The following is a 24,609-nucleotide window of genomic DNA, read 5'->3' on the forward strand; positions in this document are numbered from 1 at the left end:
CCTTTTCATATTAATTTTCATTTTTGCCAAATAGTATTGATTTAAATTTCATGTGAATGAGCAAGAATTTGACAAACTTCCGAAATGAAACCTAAATAAGAGCCTGGAACTTGGGTCAACATGAAACAAATCTATACGGCTTTCCTGATCTGAGATATAAACTTCCCAAAATACGACCGAACTCCTAGACTACCTTTGTCTCTCTTCTGTCACTGGAAATCTGGTTCACTTCATACCTTAGTATCGAACATGGTGCCCTCTAAAGTTTCTTTCATAGTGGATGCTCAGTTGATACCGGTTACATGATTGATGACAGCCAGGGCCCTTAAGAGCTCTGTTAATCTCTGTCCTAGATAAAAACAAGTCTTTGTTGATATTCACACAACAATGTTACATTTTATTTCAAATGAATAAATAATAATGCATTAATAAACAGTGAAGACTTTTTAGATCTTCAAAATTATATCTCTTTTAAACCTAAATAGTACCTAGCATAATAAATTCTCAGTAAGAGTGGAACAAAGAAATAAGTTTTTCATCAATAGGTAACAAAGGAGACTTTAGATATCTGGTGGCCATTCTTTATTTTAATCATAAATTACTTATTATATGGAAATATTTCTGATTCATAATTCAGAGAAGACAGTAGAATTTGTAATTTCAAGAAATATTGATTTGAAAAATACCATTTATACAGACAACATAAATTTTAATAATTACTCAATTATTCTATTTTCAAACAAGTAACTCAATCAATTTTTGCAGAACCTTACAGCTGGTGAGTTTGCAGGACCCTGATAAACAATGCTTTTTACTTGATTTACTTTATGGGATATTCTGAAGAATATTCCCACTCCAGGAAGACAATAAATATTATGGAAACAGCATAAAATATCTGTCTCTGATTCATGCAAAATTTAATTTAATTGCTTGGTATTGGTTATCTCATTCTTCTTTCTTTAAAAAATAATTCCACTCTTCACTTTTCCCTGTCTTCTTCACAGTCAGTCATTTGGCAGTAGACACATGTGTTATCTTTCTCTGTCTCCCAAAGAGTTTTAGATTGTATTTAATCTTAGCAATTGATTTAAACTGTAAAACTTGATAATTTTTTGACTCATAAAAGCACTGGCATTTGTTCTCCTAATTTCTTCTCTTTAATAGCATTTACTTATCTTAAATTCTTCTTCTATGCTAGTGTAAGATTTATTAATGTTTCCTAAAAATATTTCTAACAAATTTTAGCATTTGGAAATACTTCCTAATTATCAGAACACTAAGGAATATGGAAGATGTTTGTCATTTTTTCTGGACAATAATAATAAAGAGATTTATTTTATAAGCCAGTCTCTTCAAACAATCTCAATTCCATAAAGATTTATGTATGACACACTTACTACTTAAAAGATGGTTTGATGGTAAAGGTAGTAGTTTTAATTTTTTTAGACAAATAAGCTGGAATTTCTAAGCTAACAACTAAAGATAGTATTAACTTTTTAATGCTAGTTTTTCTGTTGAAGTGGAATCAAACTGGCTTAGCTTTAACATGCTTAAAGGAGAGTGAGAGTGGCCAGTTTCTCTGGTCCTAAATCCTCAGCTCAAACAAAGGAATTGGCGCCAACTCCTATAACTCTTAGCAGTAACACTGCTGCTTGCTATATTGTGCTTTGTATCAGCTTTGCACATTATACTGTCCACCCCGGAAAAACAAACAAAAAACAAAACAAACAAACAAAAACAGCTCTGACCCAGATCCTTAGATTTTCTGTGTAGATAGAATGGTGAATTAGATTGCACCCGCTTTGTCAGGAGATACTGTAGTCTGTGTGACAGGCATAGAGAACTGAAAAGGGTGATTTTGATGCTCATTCAATTAGCAGACAGAAATAAGCCACTGGTTAGATCATGAGCTAATCAGAATACTTCTGTCCAGAAAAGTATTTCAAGGGAATGGACTGTCTAGAAAAGGCATAAATATTGTCCTGTACACATGACCCTCTCCACTAAAATGTGCTTTTCCATCTAGAATTTTGTGCTTGTCCTTTTACTCGACTGTTTCTAGAAATATGCACTTGCAATCCACCTGGCTTATATTTTTCCATGAGCGTAGTAAGTGGGAGTCACATCCCAAAAAAAGAAAGGGACCTGAGTTTTCCTTAATATCTAAGAAGAGTTCATGCTACTTTGGAGGATGGAGAGTGGAATTGGTTCTGGCTGTGTGTAATGGCATTAAACTCCTCCTCTATATATTTTCTAAGGTTTACTCATTACGATTGTTAATCATAATTTTAAAATGTGCCGTTAGCAGAAGGGTATGAGGCTGGCTCTAAGAGCCGGCAGCAGGCCTATGAGCTGGGCGAGGAGGAAGAGGGTCTCTGGGGTTGGGCTGGAGCAGGGCTGGGGTTGGTGGAGGGAAGCGCTTCGGAGGGGTGGCACACACCGCAGTGACAGTCCCTCCCAGGGCTGGCTGAGGCACCTCACTGGTGACGGGTCTGAAAGCACGTGGCTACGTCATGGAAAGCCAGTCTTTTCAATGCAAACTTCAACTCCTCCTCCTCCCTCTAATGCCTGTAACTCACAGCCGAGACTGGGCGAGGAATCCGGAGGGGAGATTTTCCTCATGCTCACGGTGGCTGGAGACTGGAAGGAAGAGTGTAGGGAAGGAGGAAGGAGATTTGTGGCGCTTTCTACCTACTACGAGACTGAAAAGGGGAGGGGGCACCTACATTACATCGTCTCTTCGTGATTGAGAACTGCAGGTTCAGTCCGACCCTACGGAGCTCTGGCGATTGCTTATTTAAAAAAGAAAAGAAAGAAAGAAAAAAAAAATTGACCGCGGGAGAAAGAAGGCTCAGTTTTTGGCAGCCAGACTCGTCTTGGAGGTGGTATTGGTGTGTGAGTGTGTGCGGTGGTGTTTTATTTTTTCTTCCTTTTTTCTTTCTTTTTATTTTTTCTTTCTTTCTTTCTTTTTTCTTTTTTCTCCCCTTCTCTCCTAGGGGCTACACAATGGCAGTCTTCTCTCGCTAAGATGAATCCGGCTTGCCTTCTGCAGATCCGCCCATCCTCAGTTCCATTTAGTAAAAGGCTATGATTTTCTCTTTGGGGATCTTTTGTGCATTACTGTTCTCCCTGGTTAGTTCTGGTCTCGGTTGGGATTTCTTTGCTATTTTTTGTTTGGCTTCATGTGAAAACGGATTTTTTTCTCTCCAACCCTTTGGTCATGATCCAGTGGTGATCAAGAGGGGATAAATCATTCACCCTGGCCGAGAAAAAACAATCGCTGAGAAGTCTCAAAGAGATATACCACGTGAGGGGAAAAAACTGGGAGAAGATCCGGAATATTAACGTTTTTCCTATGGTAAAACCGGTGCCCCTCTTCAGGAGAACTGATTTCAAGTTATTATTATGCAACCACAAGGGCCTCTTCTTTCTCAGGGTGTCTAAGCTGCTGGGTTGCTTTTCGCCCAAATCAATGTGGTTTCTTTGGAACATTTTCAGCAAAGGAACGCATATGCTGCAGTGTCTTTGTGGCAAGAGTCTTAAGAAAAACAAGAACCCAACTGGTAAGCAAAGCATGCATCATATTCTGTTTTTCCTGGTAATATCCGTCTGTTGCTCACGGAGCTAGGTCTGCAGTTTTGCTATGCAGGAGGCCGGGGAACATGCAAAGAACCCGGACAGTGTTGCATACAGAGGTGTTGCATGAATAAACAAGTAGCCACCGCCGGATCTGCGTCCTCCCGACCCGAAAACCGTGATCAACAGCTCTTAGCTGTGACACAATCCATCATTAGGAGGGAGGAGGAAACTTTTTTTATCCCCCCCCCCCCCACTAAGTGGATGTCTGGTGGAATATCGAAGGGCTTATGGCTTATGAATGTGCCAGGAGAGAAAGCCAAGAGCTCGCCTTACTTCTGCTCCTCCAGGGACATAGCTTTAGACTTTCTGATTAGCTTGCACAATATTCACCACCCCATCACCTTTAGCAAAGTAAAAGCGCCCCCTCCTTCACGGCCTGGATCCTCCGTCAGCCCCCGCCTCCCTCCCCCGTCTAGCTCTGGGTGCTATTAACTCATTCCTTAGTCTGCCTCTGACACATCCAGCCTGAGAACACTGAACACCGGAGCAGGGCTTGTGCCGGGGAACCAGGACCCAGAGGACAAGCCCAGCCCCTCTAGTATATGCCATTTAAGTCCCTTCCCCTTTAAAAAACCGGCGTGGAAATCTTATGTGTGGGTCCCACGCTATGTGTGTGGAGATGAACAGAGGGTCCCTGCCTTATGCGTCCTGGCAATCATGCGCCCCATTACAAAGGGCTCCAACCAGGGAAACTTGCAGTATATTACATAAGAAATGCAAATGCAGGTGATTCGGGGAGCCTGGTCCCAGGGGTTTACTTTCCAGTGTCTATCTAGTCTGAGGCATTTGGGAGCAGCCAAGTGGGCGAGCAACCCTCAGGCGGTCAGGCCGGAGGGCTGCCTGGTGGTGGCAGCTGTGGCAAAGGAGCCTGGTTGCAGCCTTTCCTCAAATCATTCCCGCTATCATCCAGGACTGTGCATTATCCCCGGGCTGGGATACAGTGGGAAAAGACCTGGAGCGGTTTTTGTGTCTGGAGTTATGCTGGAGGGGCGGGGGATCCGCTGTCCTGCAGTGACAGCAGGCGATGGAGGCTGCTGAAGCTAGCACTGCGGTGCACTAGATCATAGCTCTCCGCGGCCTCCCTGACACCTGGAGCTCACAGCCGGCCACGGCATCCAGAACTCCCACGGCTGGGCATCAAGTGGCTGCTGTCTCCCAGCCTCTGAACCCAGCAAATGTAGCATCGCCTGGATGACGCGCTTGGAGGGGGCTGCAGTCCGTGGATGCAGGGAGAACAGAGGAGCGTGGGTGGGCGGGGATGGAGGCAGTGGGTGTGGAGGTCGAGGACGCTTTGCCGCCACCACTTCTGCAGCAAAAGGCAAGGTGCCTGCGAGTTAAGAGTGTCCAAAAGGGCAGATGTTCCTGTGCTCAGACCAAGGGAAGTTGTCCTTAGCTGGGACGCTTAGGGGACTGTGCAGGCTCTGGGAGGAGGCACCTATTGGCTCCAGGAGGGCTCCCTACCGCAGTGGAGTTGTTGCCTCTGTCCTACAACCCTAGTCCCTGTGTTCTAAATCCACTCCTTGTCTACCAGCCTCCGTCACCGTTCCCCGTCTTTTTACCCTTCTGTTCTTTAACTACCCAGCGTTTAGGAACTCTGAAATGAAGTTCCCATCCTGAGATTTGTCCAAGGGGGCAGCAGATTGAGGCGTAATCTTACATTACTGATTCAGCCCCGAGGTGCACCTCTAGCCATTGGCATCTAGCCTGACACCAACGATGCCTGGTTCAAATAATACCCAGCTACATCTGCAGCAACTGTTCACGGCCTGGACAGAAAATAGTTGTCTGCGGGACTTCCCAAAGTGGGACAGGTCAAAGGCTGTAGTTACATGGGAGGGGCTACTACTTCACACAGTAAAAATAGTAGCCTTTTGAAGCCTTCTTGTGTTCTGTGAAAAGATTTAGTTCTCTTCTGAGAACGGAACACAGTGAAAAGTCTTTCTTTTTTGAGAGTTGGCCATTTGTTTAGGGACCTCAAACTTAGCCCTTTCATAATATTGGTGAGTGGGAAATAATTCAGAGGTGGACAAACAGTAAGCTTGTTTTCAAGGCCTTTATGTTTTTATTGTAAACAATTTTACTGGAAATGCTGACAACCCCTGCTCAGTTCAGTATCTTTTTATTAGACTTCCCCTTTTCCATCCACTTTCATCTCTCTAGAATAATATCCTCTTTCCAAAGTGCTTTGGACGTTGTTAGGCAAATGATTATTTCTTTTAAGAGCAATTTGTTTTGCAGCTTATATGTACTTGAGTGGTGAAATGGATGGGTTAACCCACGATGTGTCTGACAATATAGACCACTATTCTAATAGCATAGTTGAGGCTCAGATTGCCAGGGATTTGAGTCTAAACTGGAAGTCAGAGCATTTAGATCCAGAAAAAAAAAAAAAAGAAAGAAAGAAAAAGAAAGAAAAGAAAAAGAAGGAAAGAAAAAGAAAGAAAGAAAAGAAATTCTTGTGTTAAACTGTGTAGCTCACCTTCAGAAGGCTGGACTCAAACCCATGTCTGACATTTTCTTTGAATATTGTACTTGGTGAGGTCTATTCTCCTGATATTAACATGAAGCCTATAATCATTTGCAACTTTTTGATCCCAAGATAGCAGTACAGCTAAGAATTTAATTGGGTAATTAAAATAAAACAAGGACCAAAATCCTCTTAACTGTTAAAAACAAAAAGAACAGATTGGCTACCACCTATTATGTTATCTTAAATCTACAAGGAAGACAATTAACTTGTTTCAAACTAAAAAGCTTGACAGAATGCTGCCAAGCACTAGGGAATTTGTTGCAAAGCATTTCTTAATTTTTCAGAGGCAGATTTAAGGTTGGTTCTTCTTCCCAAAATTTGCAAGTTTTGAAATAATTTGCTGATTGTTTTCAGCTTTGAAATCCTCAACAATCGGGGGGAGTTGGGTTAAAGGTTCCTGAGAATTTCAGAAGCATGGATTTAAAGGTGAAATTTATTCATCAACTCAGAACTTAATAACCAACTCCATAGTATTACATCGTCCTATAGTTGCGTTATATGATAATCCAACAAGAAAAGAACATGTAGCATGCATTTGGGCTACATTAAAAAAAATCACAATAGCTTAAACTTTTTGGATGTAAAGTAAAACTACTAATTTCATGAGAATACCTAGTATTTTACAGCACAGTGATCATCAGAGAACACATTTGGATGTATGCATGTGCTCAAATGTCCCACTTTCTGTTATTTTCCTAGCACAGCAATAGCTGTGCATTTAGAAGGAATGTTACCTGCTGTAGCTTTTGCTGTGTGAGTCATGCAAGGTGACTGTATTTTAGGCAAATCATTAAGTACGAATAATAAGTACAAGGTGTCTCCCCCACCCCCGGCCTCCCCGGAGGAGGCTTGTTATGTTTTCTTGAACCAGTATAATAGTTTACAATGACCAATGTATTTATCAGGCTTGTTTAGGAAATAAACTAGGCTACTGTTCTTGAAGCAAAGAGTGATAAGGTAATAAATACGGTTGATGAGTACTAAGGTTGTGTCATTGCTGTCTGTCCACATTCCTAAAACCAGTAACAGAGTCAGGGACTCTTTCACATGCTGCATCTAATATGCTACACACAAGATCCCCAAGCCTCCTTATCAATTTTGGAAATTTTGGAAAACTCAGATTTTAAGATACATTACAATGCGTGAAAGTCTTTTTGAGTACAGGTGATTGTGGTGGGAGGATATATAGGAAGCAGATTATTACCTAGACATAGCTTCCCATTCCATAGACTCATTGCCTTTGGTGTTCCCTTTTCTGAACTCAGACTCATCTGCTGAGCAACTTAGCCACAGAATGAGCAGAGGTTGATCGAAGCCATTAGCAAGTTCTGTTTCCTACTGGCATTGGTATCCAAGCCCCAAGCCCCGCTTTAAAAAAAAAACAAAAAACAAACAAACGAACAAAAAAACCCCAAAAAAACAATTGTTTTAGGTGTCCCAAACACCTGGTTAACAGAAATTCGCTACATTTTCAAAAATTTCTTGCATATAGGGGTGTCACATCATTTTGAAGTGAGAAATAGGGAGACAGGAAAGGAAATACTAGTAAGCACCCCCTTTCCCCCTTTTCTCAGTCTGCAGTCTTATCCTAGGGTTCTATAGAGCTGAGACATCCACAAATTGGCAGTTCTAAACACCAAGTGCACAGAAAATGAAAACATCAAATTCAGATAGCATGGCTAGAACAGGAAACAGGTGGAAGGTTCTTCTTGTAACATTTGAAAACTGAGTTGGGTTTGGACTCCATCCAGAAAGGTTTAGTTATTGAGGTAAAGTGAGTTACATAGAGCAGCACCACTTTATGGACCAAAGGTGGCATTTCCAGCTAGGCTAAGTTCTGAATTGCTAGAAGAGTCGAATTTTTCTTTTCTTTAGGTTGACGTCCAAGCTAACACGTATCAAGTCAATGTTTAATAAACTCACCTTTAACAATGTAGATGTTACCAAATGACGCATTTCTATATGAATGTGCTAAGGCTAACTGTATACTGTGCTTCGCGCTTCCCACAGTGGCAAATTATATCCCTTTATGTTTGAACTCAGCTTTCCACACTTTAGCAAGTGGAAACTTTTGTGTTTTCATACAAATGGTAACAAGGACAAGAACCAATGCTTTTACTCTTTTATACAGGTTTATACTTCATTCATACTGACTCATAAGTTTTATACAAATGCCATGCGTATGTATCAAAATGAAAGCATTTGTTCCAAATAGTTCCTCATGCCTTAGGGGGAAACAGTTAAGACATTTGAACAGTGTGGCAGAAACTTTGCCTCTGTGAAGTTTAAACCAGTCATTGCATTATGCATAGGATCGAAAAGCAAACAAACATACACCAGTGAGCCCAACGTAGCCATATCCTCGGGTCCGTGTGGGTCAGAGAAGATCAACTTGTTCATCCACCTGCTAGTGCTTAGTCCATACATTTTCCCTTAGATTCATAGTTGCTGCACCATGTAACATACACAGGTGTGAGTTAAATCTGGGAATTGGGGAGTGGGGGATTTTCTAAGGAAGATAGTTCAATTTCACAATTTATTTCCTGACATGCAATTCCAGTTCTTTGGTATTCTATTTTGGAAGGGCTACTGCATTTTAATTTTTTTTTTGTGTGTGTGTGTCTATTTTTCCAGTTGCTACAAAATAATGCTTCTACTTTGGTCAAGTAGGATGATTGGGAAGTCAAAGGGAAGAACTACTAGAATTTTTTCTTTTAAACATGGAAATCAAAAGGAAGAAGAAGGAACACATGTTTACAGACAGCCTGTTTTATAGAGATTTCTGACAGTGGTGTTGGACAATGCTACATTTCCTGTTTCCTGACAAAGCTTCTGCTAGTGATGGACAGCACTTTTGAATAAAATGTTACAGTCAGATGAATAGTGAAAAGTTGATGGCTCTAAAAAGCTCATCCACAGCATTGTGCCACTCTGGGTATCGTAATTGGTTAAGTTCATCGGTGTTCGTTCCTTCCTGAGTGCTGAAAACAAAACTAAACACACAATGTAAGTAGGGGAGCACACATGGCAACAGCGTCAGTCTGGCTCTTTGTGCACTTGGTTGGTTTTACAGAAACCTGTGGTCTACTCCTCACACCCATGCATTTTCTAAGAAAACCAAGCCAAGGGTTAATCATACTCATCGTGTCAAGCTTGGTCTTAAAATCACGAATGAAGGCTGAAGGCCCCACCAGGTTCCGATGCAGGAGGACTAGTTTCATTTTATCATCTGGTCCCTTCTTGTTTCTTTCTTGAGTTAGAAAAGTGATTTGTTTCTTTCTCTAAGACAATATCTGGGATCCTCTTTTATGACCTGACTTCCTGACTTCCTTCTTTCCTTTCTTCCTTCCTTCCTTCCTTCTTTTCTTTTCTTTCTTTGTTATTGATTTGGCAGCAGTCTCTAATGAAGCCTTCTCACTTCTAGCATTCCATTCTTTTGCAGTTTAAAAAGCAGTAATTTTCCAACCCTTTGACTCTATATACTTCCCACCATCAAATTACTTTTGCTTTCTTTAGTCAGGAACCACTTTAATAGGGTGGAGGATACTGGGCCACTGTGCCTTTGGAATGAGAGGCTTGGAGTCTGTATCAGGGACAACAAAGTTTGGCTGAATCTATAGCTTTGGGTAGAGGCCCCTGGCTCTAGACAACTGTTAACATTCTGCGCAAAGCCTAGTCTTAAAACTGTAGCTCTGATCTGTTAACAACATGGAAACCCTTTGGAGATCTAGCTGAAGTTGGCTACCAGAACAGGATATAAGAGGCAGGTTTCCTCCCAGCCTGACCCGGCAGTCTCATCTCTCCTAGGCTTGATCATGCAAGGTGGGAGGGGAGAATGGGGATGCAGTTACTTTTATATTCATCCTAGAGAGCTCTGCTAGGCAGGGCAATGCAGTGGAAGCAGCCTGCCAGAGCCACCATCGCAGGGGAATGTTTCTGTTGCCATGGAGATGACCTCTGACCCCGAGAGCATGAGTGGCTCCTTTGCAGGATGCCTTGGTTGCTATGGGAACTGCAATGGCCAGGATCCTGGCGCTGGAGCAACTTGGGAGCAATGGCCAAGGAGCAGCCACCATGCCCTCTTCTAGGACCGGAGCATGGTTGCCCTGTGGACCCCTGGCAGACAACTATAGTCCCAACCTACAAGTGTCTGCCTCTTCCTGCTGCTCACGCAGGCTGCTTTAAAGAGAATGTGCATCAGAAGGGGGCTGGGCTGCTTGCTTTTTGACAGGGACTAAGACTCCAGAGCCTTTCTTGGAGCCCAGTTCTGACCTCAGTTTCTGGGAGAAGCATGTACATTCTTGAACTTTTCTGTGCTCCAATCTAGGGTGCAATCCGAAGGATTTTGATTAAAAATTTCAGTGCATATCCACTTAGTATAGTTTTTAGTTCTGAAACCTTTATATTTACTCCACTCCTTGTCTGCTTCCCTGTGTCTTTCCTAGACTATGTTGACTGTATTTAAGCTACGTTTTAAAATTAGTGATTATCAGAGGTGGGACCACCTTGAAGCTCATGAACTGCTTTCTCCTCTTCCGAGTGACAAGTCCTCATTCAGAATACTAGTGACTATCGCAAAAGCTGGTTCATAGCTGTAGGCACAAACAGGCACATTCCTCAGGTCTGGATGAATAAACTGCAGAGAACTTTTCAAGCATTTCCTAGAGCTGTGTATTTGCTGTTGAGATGGCTTTACAGCTGACCTTTCTGTCTTTAGATTCATTTTCCTAGGGGACTGCTAAGCATTTTTGGAGGATGGGATGTGTACATTGGCTTTCCCCCCACCCTCCATCCTCTTGGGGTTATTGATAATAATCACACTAAGTTAAAAAACAAAAAGTCCAAACCAAAACCAACCAAACCAAACCAAAAAACAAACCAAACCAAAACACAACCCCCCAACCCCAAAACCCAGTCTTAAGTTTAAAAACTTTTTGGGTTCATTTCTAACTCTGAAATTTATGAAGTCTTTCAGGACCACAGGCTTTTTGTCAAATACACGTTATCCCCCTCCACCCCCATCCCTCTCTTTCTTTTGCCATGTATTCCAGTGTGGTCTATATTCAGCTTTCTCTCCCCTTGGTATGCAGAATACTGGCATTAGAGACAGGTGCCCACCAGGTCCAGCTCTTTTCTAAACTTAAGAGAATTAAAATCTTCTGTGCCTTAGGTGTTGTTGCAGGAGCAGGGTAATGAGCTGTTGTGTGACAAGCTTTGCAGTAGACATAACAAATTGGGTTGGTTCAGAGGGTTCAATACCAGCTGGGAGCTTTAGGCAGAGAAGGATAAGCCAATGTTCAACAAAAAAGGAAATAGAAGGCTTGCTGGAGAACAATGCTGAACTCTGATGACTAACAAGGAGTTAGTCACCAGAGAAAGGCTCAGAGTGGATTGGTAAGGAAAACTCAGCAGCATGTTTTAAACGTTGAGCACATGAGAGTAGTGAAAGACAGATGGAGGGAAGGGACTGGGGAAGGATAGGAGAGATGGCCATGAAAGTGAATGGAAATCTGCAACTGCTGGGATGAGGAGGTGGGGGCATCTCCAGGATGAGACAGAGACCTGGGATAAGGGAGGTAGCCGAGGGTTGCGCATAGGAAGAAATAAGCTGAGGATAGACATTGTTAGGAGGGAAAGGCAAGCAGAGCAGTTAGAAGGTAAAGAAGAACAGATCATGTACAAATGTGACTGAGATGTACCCTTTAGGCAACTCTCATGCCACAGTGTGGAAAACAACAAGACTGGAGACAGAGCACAGAGGAATAAACTATTCTTTTATGAGATGCTGTGGTCCCAAGTAAGTCTCCGGAGAGGGAGTAGAGTCAGTTTGAGAGAAAAGTAAACTTGGAAAGGAAGTTGGAGTCTAGAACTTTCCGCTCGCAGGCTTTAATCCTTTGGTAATTTGCCATTAGTGTATTATCTTCACTTTGGAACCCGTAAAAGCTGTCAAAACTGCCCTACTGAAGATCCAAAGAACTAACAAGTCAAGAACTTTGACAGGATTGTAAATAAAAATTCAAACACTTCTGGAAATAATTCTATAGGATAGAATATTTTATATTAGACAGACCTTTTTTTTTTATCTGAAAATCTTACGGATGAAAACATGCTTTATAATGAACTCAACTGTCTTTTATGGTTTTATGGTTATACAGTTTTTGTTAATAGCAGGCATTTTTTGCACATATTTTCTAATATGAGAAGCCAAGTAGCACAAGTAAAAGCCAGATTTTGAGATGGATTGTTCCAAGTTAGCTGGAAAGGAGAAGGAAGTAAAAACCTTGTTGGATTTATATACGTGGTGTATTCTTGCTTCCCATATGCAAATGAAAGTGCTTGTAATTAAAATGTCTTTCCCCTTCTGTAACATTTTGTTGTCTGAGCAATTACAGTGGATCACTGAAGTGAGCCTTAACCTTTTCTGTAAAGCTGTCTCTTAAATAGAGTATAACTTAGGAGGATTCACCATCTCTATTCTTTACATTTCCTATATGAAATACAGGACTGAATTGTACTTTAAACATGCAACAATAAGAGGGCCCAAAGACTAAAACAAAAATAACATTCCTTAATTGTGGGGTTTAAATGAGGACAGTCTGAACCTTGTCTTCCTTCATTGTGTTCCTGTTGAACACTACATGTTCTAAGTATTAAGCAAAGAAAGACTATGTTTGCTAGGACACCTTACTTAGTTTGTTAATTAAACACCATCATTCTGCATTACACTTTTATTCTCAATTTGAGAGAACTAACCCAGTATATTCAAAGTGTCCCCCTTTATGATTAGCATGGCTCATATTGCCCCTGTCTAAAGGAAATACAGAAACAAAGTGTCAAGCAGAGACTGAAGGAAAGGCCATCCAGAGACTGCCCCATATACAGACACCAAACCCAGATGCTATTGCAGATGCCAAGAAGTGCGTGCTGACAGGAACCTGGTACAGCTGTCCCCTGAGAGGCTCTACCAGAGCCTGAAAATACAGATACAGATACTTGAAGCCAATCATTGGACTGAGCACGGGGACCCCAATGGAGGAGTTAGGGAAAGAACTGAAGGAGCTGAAGGGGTTTGCAACCCCACAGAAAGGACAATATTAACCAATCAGACCTCCCAGAATTCTCAGGGACTAAACTACCAACCAAAGAGTACACATGGAAGGACCCATGGCTCCAGCTGCATATGTAGCAGAGGATGGCCTTATCTGACACCAGTGGGATGAGAGTGAAGGCTTAATGCCCCAGTGTAGGGGAATGCCAGGGCAGTGAGGTGGGAGGAAGTGGGCAGGTGGGGGAGCACCACATGGAAGCAGGGGAGGGGGAATGGGTTTGAGGAGGGGAAACCAAGGAAAGAGGAAAATATTTGAACTGTAAATAGATAAAATATCCAATAAAATACTTAGACTTTTAGAGTTTTTCTTAGTTCAAAAATAGTTTCTCATTTACAATTGTAACTGAATGAAGTAATATTCTTTGCACATCACATATAAAATAATAGACATTAAGTGGAAGAGATGTTTTAGAAGTTAATTAAATAAAAATATAAAAGTATACATTTTAGGGGGTACTATGGGATGTTTTGACAAATATATGCGGTAATGTAGGAGATACTGTAAATGAAGTAGATGATAAATGTTAGAATAATGTTAGAATAAATCGGTATAGTAACCAATTTAATGTGGGATATTCTTGTTTATCTTCTATTGCTATAACCGTATGAAACCAAGTACTGAGGAGAAGTTGGCAATTGATGGCTGTTTGGGGGAGGGAATATTATTCACTCTTTAGGGTATGGCCACTGGTAGGCTTCCCATGCTCCAGTAGATGGGCCTCCACCTGTATACATATGGACAGCTTAGTAGGCTATCAGAAAGAGAAAGAAAGGGGTTGGGGATTTAGCTCAGTGGTAGAGCACTTGCCTAGAGAGCGCAAGGCCCTGGGTTCGGTCCCCAGCTCCGAAAAAAAACAAAAAACAAAAAACAAAAAACAAAACAAAACAAAAAACAAAAACAAAATTGGGGGAGCATGATGAAGGGAATATAGAATTTAGAGGCAGGAGATAAGGGCTTAATATGTTTTTGTTGTATACATATGTGAAATTCTCAAAGAATGAAGAAATATAATAGAAATTATAGAGCTCCAGAATAGTTTACAAGTCTTCAGGCTGGTAGGTAAACAGTCTAAGTGTACACTGAAGTGATTTAACTCCAAACCAAATACCCTTAAGTATCTTAAGTAATATCTTAAGTATCTTAAGAGTAGTTGCCTCTTTATAAGCATGGTAGGATATGTATATATGCCTTTGTGTTTTTGTCAGTCATTTTGACATAAAGCTAAAAGTAACTGCTAAAATTCAAACTTTAGAAACCTGAAGAATTTAATGTTATTTTTGATAGTTATTTTAAGTTGATTAAAATGAAATTTATTTATATCTTGATGCAGTTTTACAGTTGTGAGTTATAATCATAACCGACAATCTAATCAGGATTTAGATCATCACTGATCACTCCAGAAAAAATTTTCTTTTCTCTTTCAGAAGTGTTCTGACTTCTTTGTCTTTAACTTAAGTTACAGTCAAAAAACCCATCACTGAATTACAAAACCCTCACATTACATAGTTCGTTTCTTCAGAAGGCAGAACATAGCCTATAATCCAAATAAATTGAGGACTCTTTTCTTTTTTTCTCCTATAAATATTTTATTTATTTGTGTTTAGAAGTTGCAGTTTTAGTGCTGAATACAAGTGATCAAGGCCTGAGAACAGGGATTCTGGTGACCCCAAGTAACTTGTTCACTTGTGGAAAAGATTATATTAACTTTTATAATCACAGAAAAGGAGAAAATCATGTTAGTTTATTTAGCAAATACTGGATCAGTGGATGAAATCAGGTTTTGGATGTTTTTGTTGTTTTGGATGATTTTTAGCTTTAGGGCTGGTGGAAACTAGTAGTCTGCTAAACATTTGAAAAGTTTTACAAGTAACAAGGGTGTTAGGTCAGATACAAATGTTGAAAGTAAATGGCTAATAGATGGGCTTAAAAGTAGCCAAAGACGACTTCAGCTCCATCTGTAACAATCTCAGTTGTCATAGTGATCAATGATAGAAGTTCTAGGGATTAATTACTCTGCAGGATCTCCAGCTAAGAGTAGCTTCTTCAGAGAGCAACAGTTTATGCTTTTGAGATTCACCTGTGTTGTTGCTGTTATACTGGTAGGTTTGAAGGGGGAAGCTTTGGGTTTTACTTTGTAAACTGGAATCTTCTAATTGAACAGATTGAAGTTAACATCCATAAGTTGTTAGGAACCACCAAGAGTCAAAGTGTATGGAATTTTTAATCTTATCACAGGACACAGTACAAGACAGGAGACTCTTGGGACACATAAAAAGGACTTTATTACTCTGGAATAACAGGCAGGCTGGGATTTATGTCCTCAACATCTCATGGTGTTCTACATGATCTCCAGTTCCTTGGAGGCAATGTTCAGTGGCTCAGTAGACACCTGTACAAGGTGGATCTGTGTAGCAGCTAGGATATATTTGGAAAACCCCAGGATTTTAAGAGGCTTCTAACAAAAGCCTTATTTTAGGAAGGCACCATGCTTATTATCCTAGTGAAGAAACACTTATGTCCTCACATCATGGGGAAGAGACTGTCCCTTAACTCCAAGATGGTTTGCCTGATATATCCTTGCAAAGATTGTTCGGTACAGAAGCTGTCATGAAGCTTGGAGATATTGGCTGGGTATCTTGTCTTTAAACTGTTTTCATAAGGGAACTCTTCCATGTCTGTGATTTGCAAGACCTTTATGTCATTCTTTATGCTTTTAAAGCATACATTGAAGCCATATTCCCATTGAAATCATGGTGAGCTCTGTAGCAAGTGGCTGGATTCATGTCCTTCACAGTCAAGAAGCTGAAAGCTGGTTATGTATGTTAGGACATATCTCTAGGTCTGACAGCTATTTTTACCATTAATTATTTTACTTATTTACATTTCAAATGTTGTCTCCCTTCCTAGTTTCCCCTCCTCCACCCCAACTCCTGTCTCACCCCTCTAGTTTCCCCCTTCTCTGGGGCAACAAGCCTCCCCAGGACCTAGCACCTCCCCTCCTACTGATGTCAGATAAGGCGGTCCTCTGCTACATATGAAGTGGGAGTCATGGACCAACTTACGTATACTCGTTGATTGGTGGTTTAGTCCCTGGGAACTCTGGGGTCCAGTTAATTGATATTATAGTTCTTCCTATGGGGTTGCAATCCCCTTCAGCTCCTTTCACTCCTTCCTCTAACTCTTCCATTGGGGTCCCCAGGCTCTGACTGATGGTTGGCTGCGAGTAACTGCATCTGTCTTAGATGCTGGCAGAGCCGCAGAGGACAGCTATACAAGGCTCCAGTTTGCAAGTATTTCTTGGCATCAGCAATAGTGTTAGGGTTTGGTGTCTGCAGATGGGATGGATCCCAAGGCGGGGTGTTCTCTGGATGGCATTTTCCTTCAATGTCTGCTCCAGTTTTTGTCCCTGTCCTTTAGACAGGAACAATTCTGGGTTAAAGATTTTGAGAAGGTGGATGGCCCCATCCTTCAACTGGGGCCATGCTTATCTACTGAAGGTGGTCTCTTCAGGTTCTATCTCCCTGCTGTTGGGTATTTTGGCTAATGTCCTCCCCACTGGGTCCTGGGGGGTTTCTCAAATCTCTGGCATCTGGGACTTTCTGGTGGTTCCCCCTGTCCCCACCCCTACTACTTATTTCTATTCTCCTGGCCCTTTGTACTGCTCTCCCGTCTCTTCTCATACCTGATCCTGCCCCTGCTTTTTCCCTCTTTCTCCCCTATCCCACCCAGATCCCTTTCTCCTTCTGCCCCCTTGATTATTTTGTTCCCCCTTCTAAGTACGATTGACGCATTTGGCCTTCCTTCTTGTTAAGCTTCATGTGGTCTGTGAGTTGTATTGTAGATTTTCTGAACTTTTGGGCTAATACTCTCTTATCCGTGAGTGCATACCATATATATCCTTTTGGGTCTGGGTTACCTCACTCAAGATGATATTTTCTAGTTCTATCCATTTGCCTACAAAATTCATGAAGTCATCATTTTTAATAGCTGAGTAGTATTTCACTGTGTAAATGAATCACATTTTCTCTATCCATTCTTTGGCTGAGAGACATTTGAGTTATTTCCAGCTTCTGATTATTATAAATGAGGCTGCTATGAACACTGTGGAGCATGTATTCTTGCTATATGTTGAAACATCTTTTGGGTATATGCCCAGGAGTGAAATAGTTGGATGTTCAGGTAACACTATGTCCAATTTTCTGAGGACCCACCAGACCACTTTCGAATGGTTGTACCAGCTTGCAATCCCAGCAGCAGTGGAGGAGTCTTCCTCTTTCTCCACATCTTCGCCAGCATCTGCTGTCTGACAGCTTTCTAAATAAAGGGAGATGGAACTTTGATTCTTCACAATGTGGAATGCACTACTATGTACTTACCCCTCTGGTAGTCACCTGCTTCTTGGCAAGATGTTTTCTACTGAAACACTTAACAGGGAAGAAGTAAAAATTTGAACAGGTTATTTGAACACAACCACCCTTTCACCAACTTGTAGTACACTCTATTAGTGCTTTTCTTATTAATGTGACAAAATATCTGAAAAGAAGCAACTTAATGGAGAAAATGTTCATTGTGGCTCATCATTTGAGGGTCCTCACAGTGGGGAAAGTGAGGATGTGCAACATAATGTATCTTCAGCTGGGAAGCAGAGGAGAATGAATGCTAATGGTGCTTATTCTCTTATGGCTACTTAATCTGAGACGCTACCCTATGGGATGGTGTTTCCTCTTTCACAGTGGATCTTCCCCCTCAGTTAAACCCCCTGAAAACTTTTCTGGACAGAGATGTATATAGTAGGTGATTCTTAAGTCCATCAACCTGACATTATTAATCATCACACTTTTGGTAATCAGTATTTGTTTGAAACACTTTCTGTTACAAATTTGAATTGTGTATTAGGGGGATCAGTATCTTTGTTTTAATGTTTGAAATGGTACAAAATTTATAACATGATATTTTAAGAATTATAACTTGTATTAAAAAGCAAATCTTACGAGTATCTAAAAATAAGGCTTTAAATTAGAAATTATAATCTCTTTAATTTGAAGCTAGAATCAGAGTTCCTAAGACTGGTATGCACATGACTACACACACACACACACACACACACACACGTGTGTGTGTGTGTGTGTATGAGAATACGTTCCTTTTAGGTGGTGATGGTGGTAGAACAATGTGTTGGGAGCCAATGAAACTTAAATCCAAATTCTCTGTTGGGTGGGTGAGTGAGTAGTGATTGAATCAAACTTTCATTTTACTTTTTGTTTTAAATGAGAGAGAGAGGAATAGACAACTAACTGCATAACACCACAAGACTAGATGCTGAGACATTAAGGAAAGTGCCCAATTGTTTTACCTAAGTATAACTGAATAGAAAATATAATGTGCATTTTGTGCAAATAAAGAGGCCACATCAGATCATGTACTAATCTGTGTCATCTGAGTAAGTGCCTTTCTCCTCGCCCATTCCCTCAGGTGCCCACTGACTCGTGAGAGCCCAAGTAAGGATATTTAAGATCGTTCAGTTAACTCTGAGACTTACAGCTTTTCTTTTTCATGCTTCGTAGTCAAAACAGACAGAGGCAGTGTCTATCTCTGTGCACCTTGTTATCAGCTTTTGTTTAACTATAGTTTTCATTATAATGCTAAAATTTCAATGTAAGACGAATCTTTGTACTTCTCTTATATTTTTAACACAGTCAAATGGTTTAGTGCAATTGTGTTTTTTGTTATGGATGATTTTTAATCAGTTTATACCTTAAAATTATGAAAATATTATGGAAAAAATAGAATTTGCTACTGATAATTTAATAATGTAATTAATAATGTAACAAGTGCAGTTCAAAAAGAAGTGATTTTCAGGTAATAATACAGCATGTTTATTTCTTGTTATATTATATTATGGCAAAACCAGCCATAAATATATAATGAGCAGTGACATGCTATTTTAACATAACCCCTCACAGATTAAATTGTGGTTTGAACTTTTCTAAGATTTAGAGAAACACTAGGGAATTAAATGAACTTATAAATATGAGTGTACAGTAGATATTGCACTTGGTCATTTGTGTTCTCATCTTGTCTGCTGGCCATCACAATCTTTTACCCAAGAGAACCACTGATATGGAGTCTGTAGTAACAGTAATTTAAAAGAAAAAAAAGTAAAATCTTGGATATAGATTGGTACAACTGTTGATATTTTCAGTTCTAAAACTTATGATTATGAAAAACTGTAATAGTTGTACTATATAGTTTTGTGGCTCTCAGCTATTCCTGAGTTTTGTTTTGTTTTAAAGGCAGGGATTTACTATGTAACTCAAGCTGGTCTTGAACTAGAAATCCTCTTGTCTTAACCTCCTGGATGCATACATTATGGATGTGTGCTACCATACCTGGTAATTCTTTGTCCTTTTAGGTGTTCTACCTGCAGTTTGATAGAGGATTCACTGTGCAAAATGTCCCAAGTCTCTAAACTTACTTTTGCTAAAGCTCTTGTTTTGAGACAGCATCTTTTTATGTAGCAGTGAAGGGATAAACTGATCCCCTTCTTTGTTCTTCCCCACTCCCCTTCACCTCATTAACAGTAATGTCATGAGACCCTATTCTTTGGATTAAATTAGAGGTGGATTTGGACTAAATCAAGAGCTCATGGCTACTCTTGAAATCTGAGAATAAATTCATGTGTCAACTTTCTCCCACCGTAACAAATATTTGAGATAATCAATGACAGTCAACTTATTAAGAGAAAAGGTTTATTCTGGTTCACTGTTTGGAGCTTTCAGGCCATGGCTGATCAGACTTGTTTCTCTTTTGTGAGGCATCTGATTGAGGCAGAAGAAGGTGGACCACAGATACTCACTTCAGTGTTAGGACAAGTACAAGAAAAGAGGAAGGAGTTGGAATCACATTATCTTTTCTTTTAATGTCCCAGTGACACAAAGACTGCCTGTTAGGGACCCCCTCTTAAAGATTCTACCTCTTTCCGATTGTACCTTCCTGAGGATTAAACCTTTATTACTCAAACCTTTGGAAAACACTAAATTCCAAACTATAGCAGCTGGGCCCATTTCTAAAGGAAAATGAGGCAGTAAATAGTTAAATACAGGTTATGACCAGAAAATGATTTATATTTCACAAAGCTGACTGACAACATCTGTGGGGGCTGTCACTCATGATGCTGACAATAGAACCAGGGCCTCACATGATGGACTCTACCACTGACCTAAGTCTGTAGCGTTTTTTTGTTGTTTAAATTTGTTTGCCTAGAACAACACCATCTGAGGATTCTGTTTCCTCTATATCTTTGATGACATTTGTTACTGTCTTTTTGATTCTAGTAATTTTAGTGAGTGTGAATTTTTTATGTCTCTGTGGTGTTTCTTCGTGTTTTCTTAATCACTGTTCTTATTGGCCTTTTGTGTATCTTCTTTGGAAAAATATTCAGTTATATGTTTTGACATTTTTAATTGAGTTATTTATTCTTTTAGTTTTTAATTGTAGGATGCCATTATATATCATAGACACAGATTTCTTATAAGGTTTATGATTTATTTATTTATTTTTCCTTTCTGCTTATTTTATTTCCACATTCTTGGTGGTGTCCTTTAAAGCATCTTGATTCAGTGAGGTATAATTTATCATTTTTTAAATGACTCACATATATGCTATTAAACATATGCTATTTATAGCTAAGAAACCATTTCCTAACTCCAATTTAACAAAGATTTAGCTCTAAGTTTGCTTTGGAGATGTGTAAACTTTACATTTAAGTCTAGAATCTGTTGTGAGTAAGTTTTTGCATATAGGATGAACTATGAATACATTTCTTTTACACATTAGCATTCACTTGTTTAAGGAATGTTTGAAAAAATATTTCACTATAGTATTTGGAAATCTTATTCTCAGTTGATATAAAGCAAATAATTTTTCTTTATTTCTAAAACCACTTTTAACTAATTTTTATCAAAAAATGATCTAACAATATGTCTCAGTATTTCAAATAAATTATAATATGTCTAATGGACCTACAGTAGAGATACTGTGGACATTTTTATGGAAGTGCATGTCTACTTTTACTGTATCCTATTTCACAAGAGCATTTAACACCAGCAGCCACATGCAGTGTGCAAGTATTTTCAAGAAGTCAAGTAACACACGCTTAAGTCCATTCAGGGTTCTAAAAGAACATATCTTAGACTAGGTGTTTATGAGCAACAGAAATTCATTTCTAGAGTTCTACAAGTGGAAAAATCCAAGGTTGAAAATGTCAAAGGTGCATTGTCTCATGAAGGCTTGATCTAGAATTTATAGATGAAACCTTGTTGGCTGAATCATAACATGATATAAAGAAAGATCAAGCATCATTCTGTTTCTTTTATAAAGGTAGAGATCTCTGTCTTGGAGGCACAAGACCTGATCGCTATCTGATCACCTCCTAAAAGTTCTACCTCTTCCTACTACTGAACTGGGAATTAGAATTCTGAGATAACACAAACACTGTCACAAGTGCTTAGGCTATTTGTAGCAAGTTACTAGGAATAAACACGTTTTATAGCCAAATCTGTGATTCAAAATTGCTCTGGTTGTTCTTGCTCATATTTGTTTTCAAGGGATGGGCATTTCATTTGTACACTGGTAATAGTATACTATGTTTACATTTAATTTTTCTAGCTTTAAAGACTGAGCCATGAAGGTCAAGATTCAATGAGATATAAATCACACTTTCTGTACTTGAATTTATCTTAATTCACTTAATAATTATCTCATGTAAGACATGTATAGTCCTTGATATGAAATGTTATCCAAGTTGTATCTTCTGCTAGATTACTGTGCTTTGTGAATAGAAAAAAAATCCACTGCTATGCAGGAGATCAAGGCCGTGTCATTACTAGGAAGACCCTCCTGAAAGCAGCTGATAGTCTCAAGCACCATCCAGTTGATGATTGTGCAGATGTAGTGTGTTATTCTATGTTGATTTCTCTTGTATTATGTATAAAAATACTTGGTTGCCTTTAGCTATGCTGTGGGGAATCCAGAGAAGGGACATTTACTGTTATTTGAGCCATAGTACTTAATTCATAGCCTCAACATCTTTGCAATATCCAAATGGGATGGGAGATAAAGCTGGGAGAGGTCTCACTGACCTTAGTTTGAGTTTCTTAAGGAGTTTGACAAATGAGCTCTCCAAGGCAGATTTCTTGTTTTATGATGTTAATTTTTTCAGTTACATCACTAGAGATGAGTATCATGGTGTTAGGTGACTTTCACTCGACTGTTTTGATTTATTCACTCACTTGACCTCTGAGTTTGTTTTTTCTTTGTGAGAAGATCTCGCTTGGAAGGCACTTTATAATCTAGCCTCAAATTCAGATTTTTCCTGTCTTAGCTTTCTGATTGACAAGATTAAAAGTATAAACTTGACATCGCAATTTACTTCTTAAACAAGGAACACACCTCCCAAATTTTAGAATGGTATAGATTAGGTGAGTATGCCCACATGTTGTTGGTGTGTTTGTGTTAATCTACATGTGCATTTAGCATCAAGAAACATGGAGTACATAATTTGAACATTGAATTTGTGTGTGCATGTGTGTGTTTAAGAGAGAGAGGAAGAGAATCCACTAAGAGTATTGGTAGATTAGAGAACAAGCAAGGGGTACCTCTTCTTTCTAATTCTATTTTTCCTGTATCAAGTTTCCTAACATTGAGTAGGTTTGCTTAATTAATATGGTATATTTGATTTTCTTGAAAGTAACAGTGTAAATTACTTTACATATGTACAACATAAACTTAGGAGCAGAGCTGAAAGTCCAAATAAATAATTTAATGATGTTTTTTGATGATGCTGATAAAATACTGAAGAATAAGACACTTAAAAAAATCTGAAGTTTGATTTTGCATTAACAGAGAATGTGCTGTAGAATAGATAAAAGATTCAGCACTTTTTTCCCATGCTATAGATAAGTCTTCTACCTCTATGCTGTATGTTTTTGTCTTGTACTTGCCAAAGTGTCCCTAGCTATTATGGGTTAGTTTTGCCAGACTTTCTTTTTGAGCCACTAAATGTCTTCTTTAGATAATTTTGTTGGATGGTATGCATTTCAAAAATCAAGTTTTATTCCTTTTATTCTCATTGATAAAACAGTCTTTGGAGTTAAAGTTTAAAATTCTACTTGTGATTTGTCTGTGCCTCAGGGTCCTTTTTTTTGTTTGTTTTTACTTTTGACAGGGTTGTGGGGAGGGAGAGAGAGAGAGAGAGAGAGAGAGAGAGAGAGAGAGAGAGAGAACTACTTTAACAATTTGCAGTGATCAGCAGGGAATACATATACATAGAGTAACTAATATAACACCTAGCATGTAGATCTTTATTTACTAACACTTTTCTCCCTATTTTCTTGTCAGTAATAATAGATTTTTCTTGTATTTTATGGTAAGAATGAGGCTTATGCTAAAATTAGCATTAAATTAATATTTTAAAGCCTTTTACCCGCAATTAGTTCTATAGTAAGTAAATGACTATAGAAAATAAGTTTATTTCTAATGACTTGCTTTTTATTCTGGGGATTGGATCAAAAGCTTTGTATATGTTAGAAACACACCACCAGGCCATAAACACAGTCCAGTAAATTTACTTTTTAAAAAAATTTAAAGAATAGTTTTAAGCTCACAGCAAAACTGAGGACAAAGATTTTTCTTATTCTCTGTGCCAGCACATGTGTTGACATCCTCCATCAGAGTGATTCAACATTGCAAGTGAGGAAAGTGTATTGAAGAATCATCATACAGAGTCCAATTCTTACATTTGAGTTTATTCATGGCATTATGTACTCTGTGGGTTTGGACAACCACATAAAGTCTTCACCACTGCAATATATGTAGAGTTTTCTTCACTGCCTTAAAAATTCTTACACTTACAAAAATGTCTAAACAAAGGTTAAAGGTAGACATATTAGAGACTTAAGAAAGTTCATGTTCTTTCACTGAATCTCATTTTCTACTTTTTAGGCTTAACTGGTTTTTCACCTGTAAAGACTTACTGCATCTGTGTTTTGTTGGTCCCAGTGGACTTGCTGTAAGCAGACAATTTTTCTAATATTGTTTCTGACCTTTTAAAGAAATTGTCGGGGTTGAGGATTTAGCTCAGTGGTAGAGCGCTTGCCTAGGAAGCGCAAGGCCCTGGGTTCGGTCCCCAGCTCCGAAAAAAAGAACCAAAAAAAAAAATTGTCAAATGTATGTGCTAGAATATTCATACATCTGCTCTTTTCATATATATTTTCAAGACATATATTTGTCATGCATGCATGTCAAAATGACAAAATTTGAGGCTTTCAATAG

At 39.3% G+C, this 24,609-nt stretch overlaps 1 protein-coding gene across 2 annotated transcripts in view; it reads left to right on the top strand.

The window, feature by feature from the left end:
* The first annotated feature begins 2,478 nt into the window (after positions 1-2,478).
* Positions 2,479-24,609, top strand: part of Fgf14 (fibroblast growth factor 14) — a 584,806-nt gene continuing 562,675 nt past the window's right edge. Inside the window, exons 1-2 of one of the 2 annotated variants that reach the window (XM_032917631.1) lie at positions 2,479-2,882; positions 2,997-3,563. In XM_032917631.1, coding sequence (XP_032773522.1) covers positions 3,356-3,563 — 208 coding nt within the window. In that variant the 5' untranslated portion in view covers positions 2,479-2,882; positions 2,997-3,355. Of the gene's footprint in view, positions 3,564-24,609 lie in introns of both variants that reach the window. The other variant, XM_032917630.1, reaches the window with a different exon arrangement.

Source organism: Rattus rattus, chromosome 12, assembly GCF_011064425.1.
Source record: "Rattus rattus isolate New Zealand chromosome 12, Rrattus_CSIRO_v1, whole genome shotgun sequence".
Lineage (NCBI taxonomy): Eukaryota > Metazoa > Chordata > Mammalia > Rodentia > Muridae > Rattus > Rattus rattus.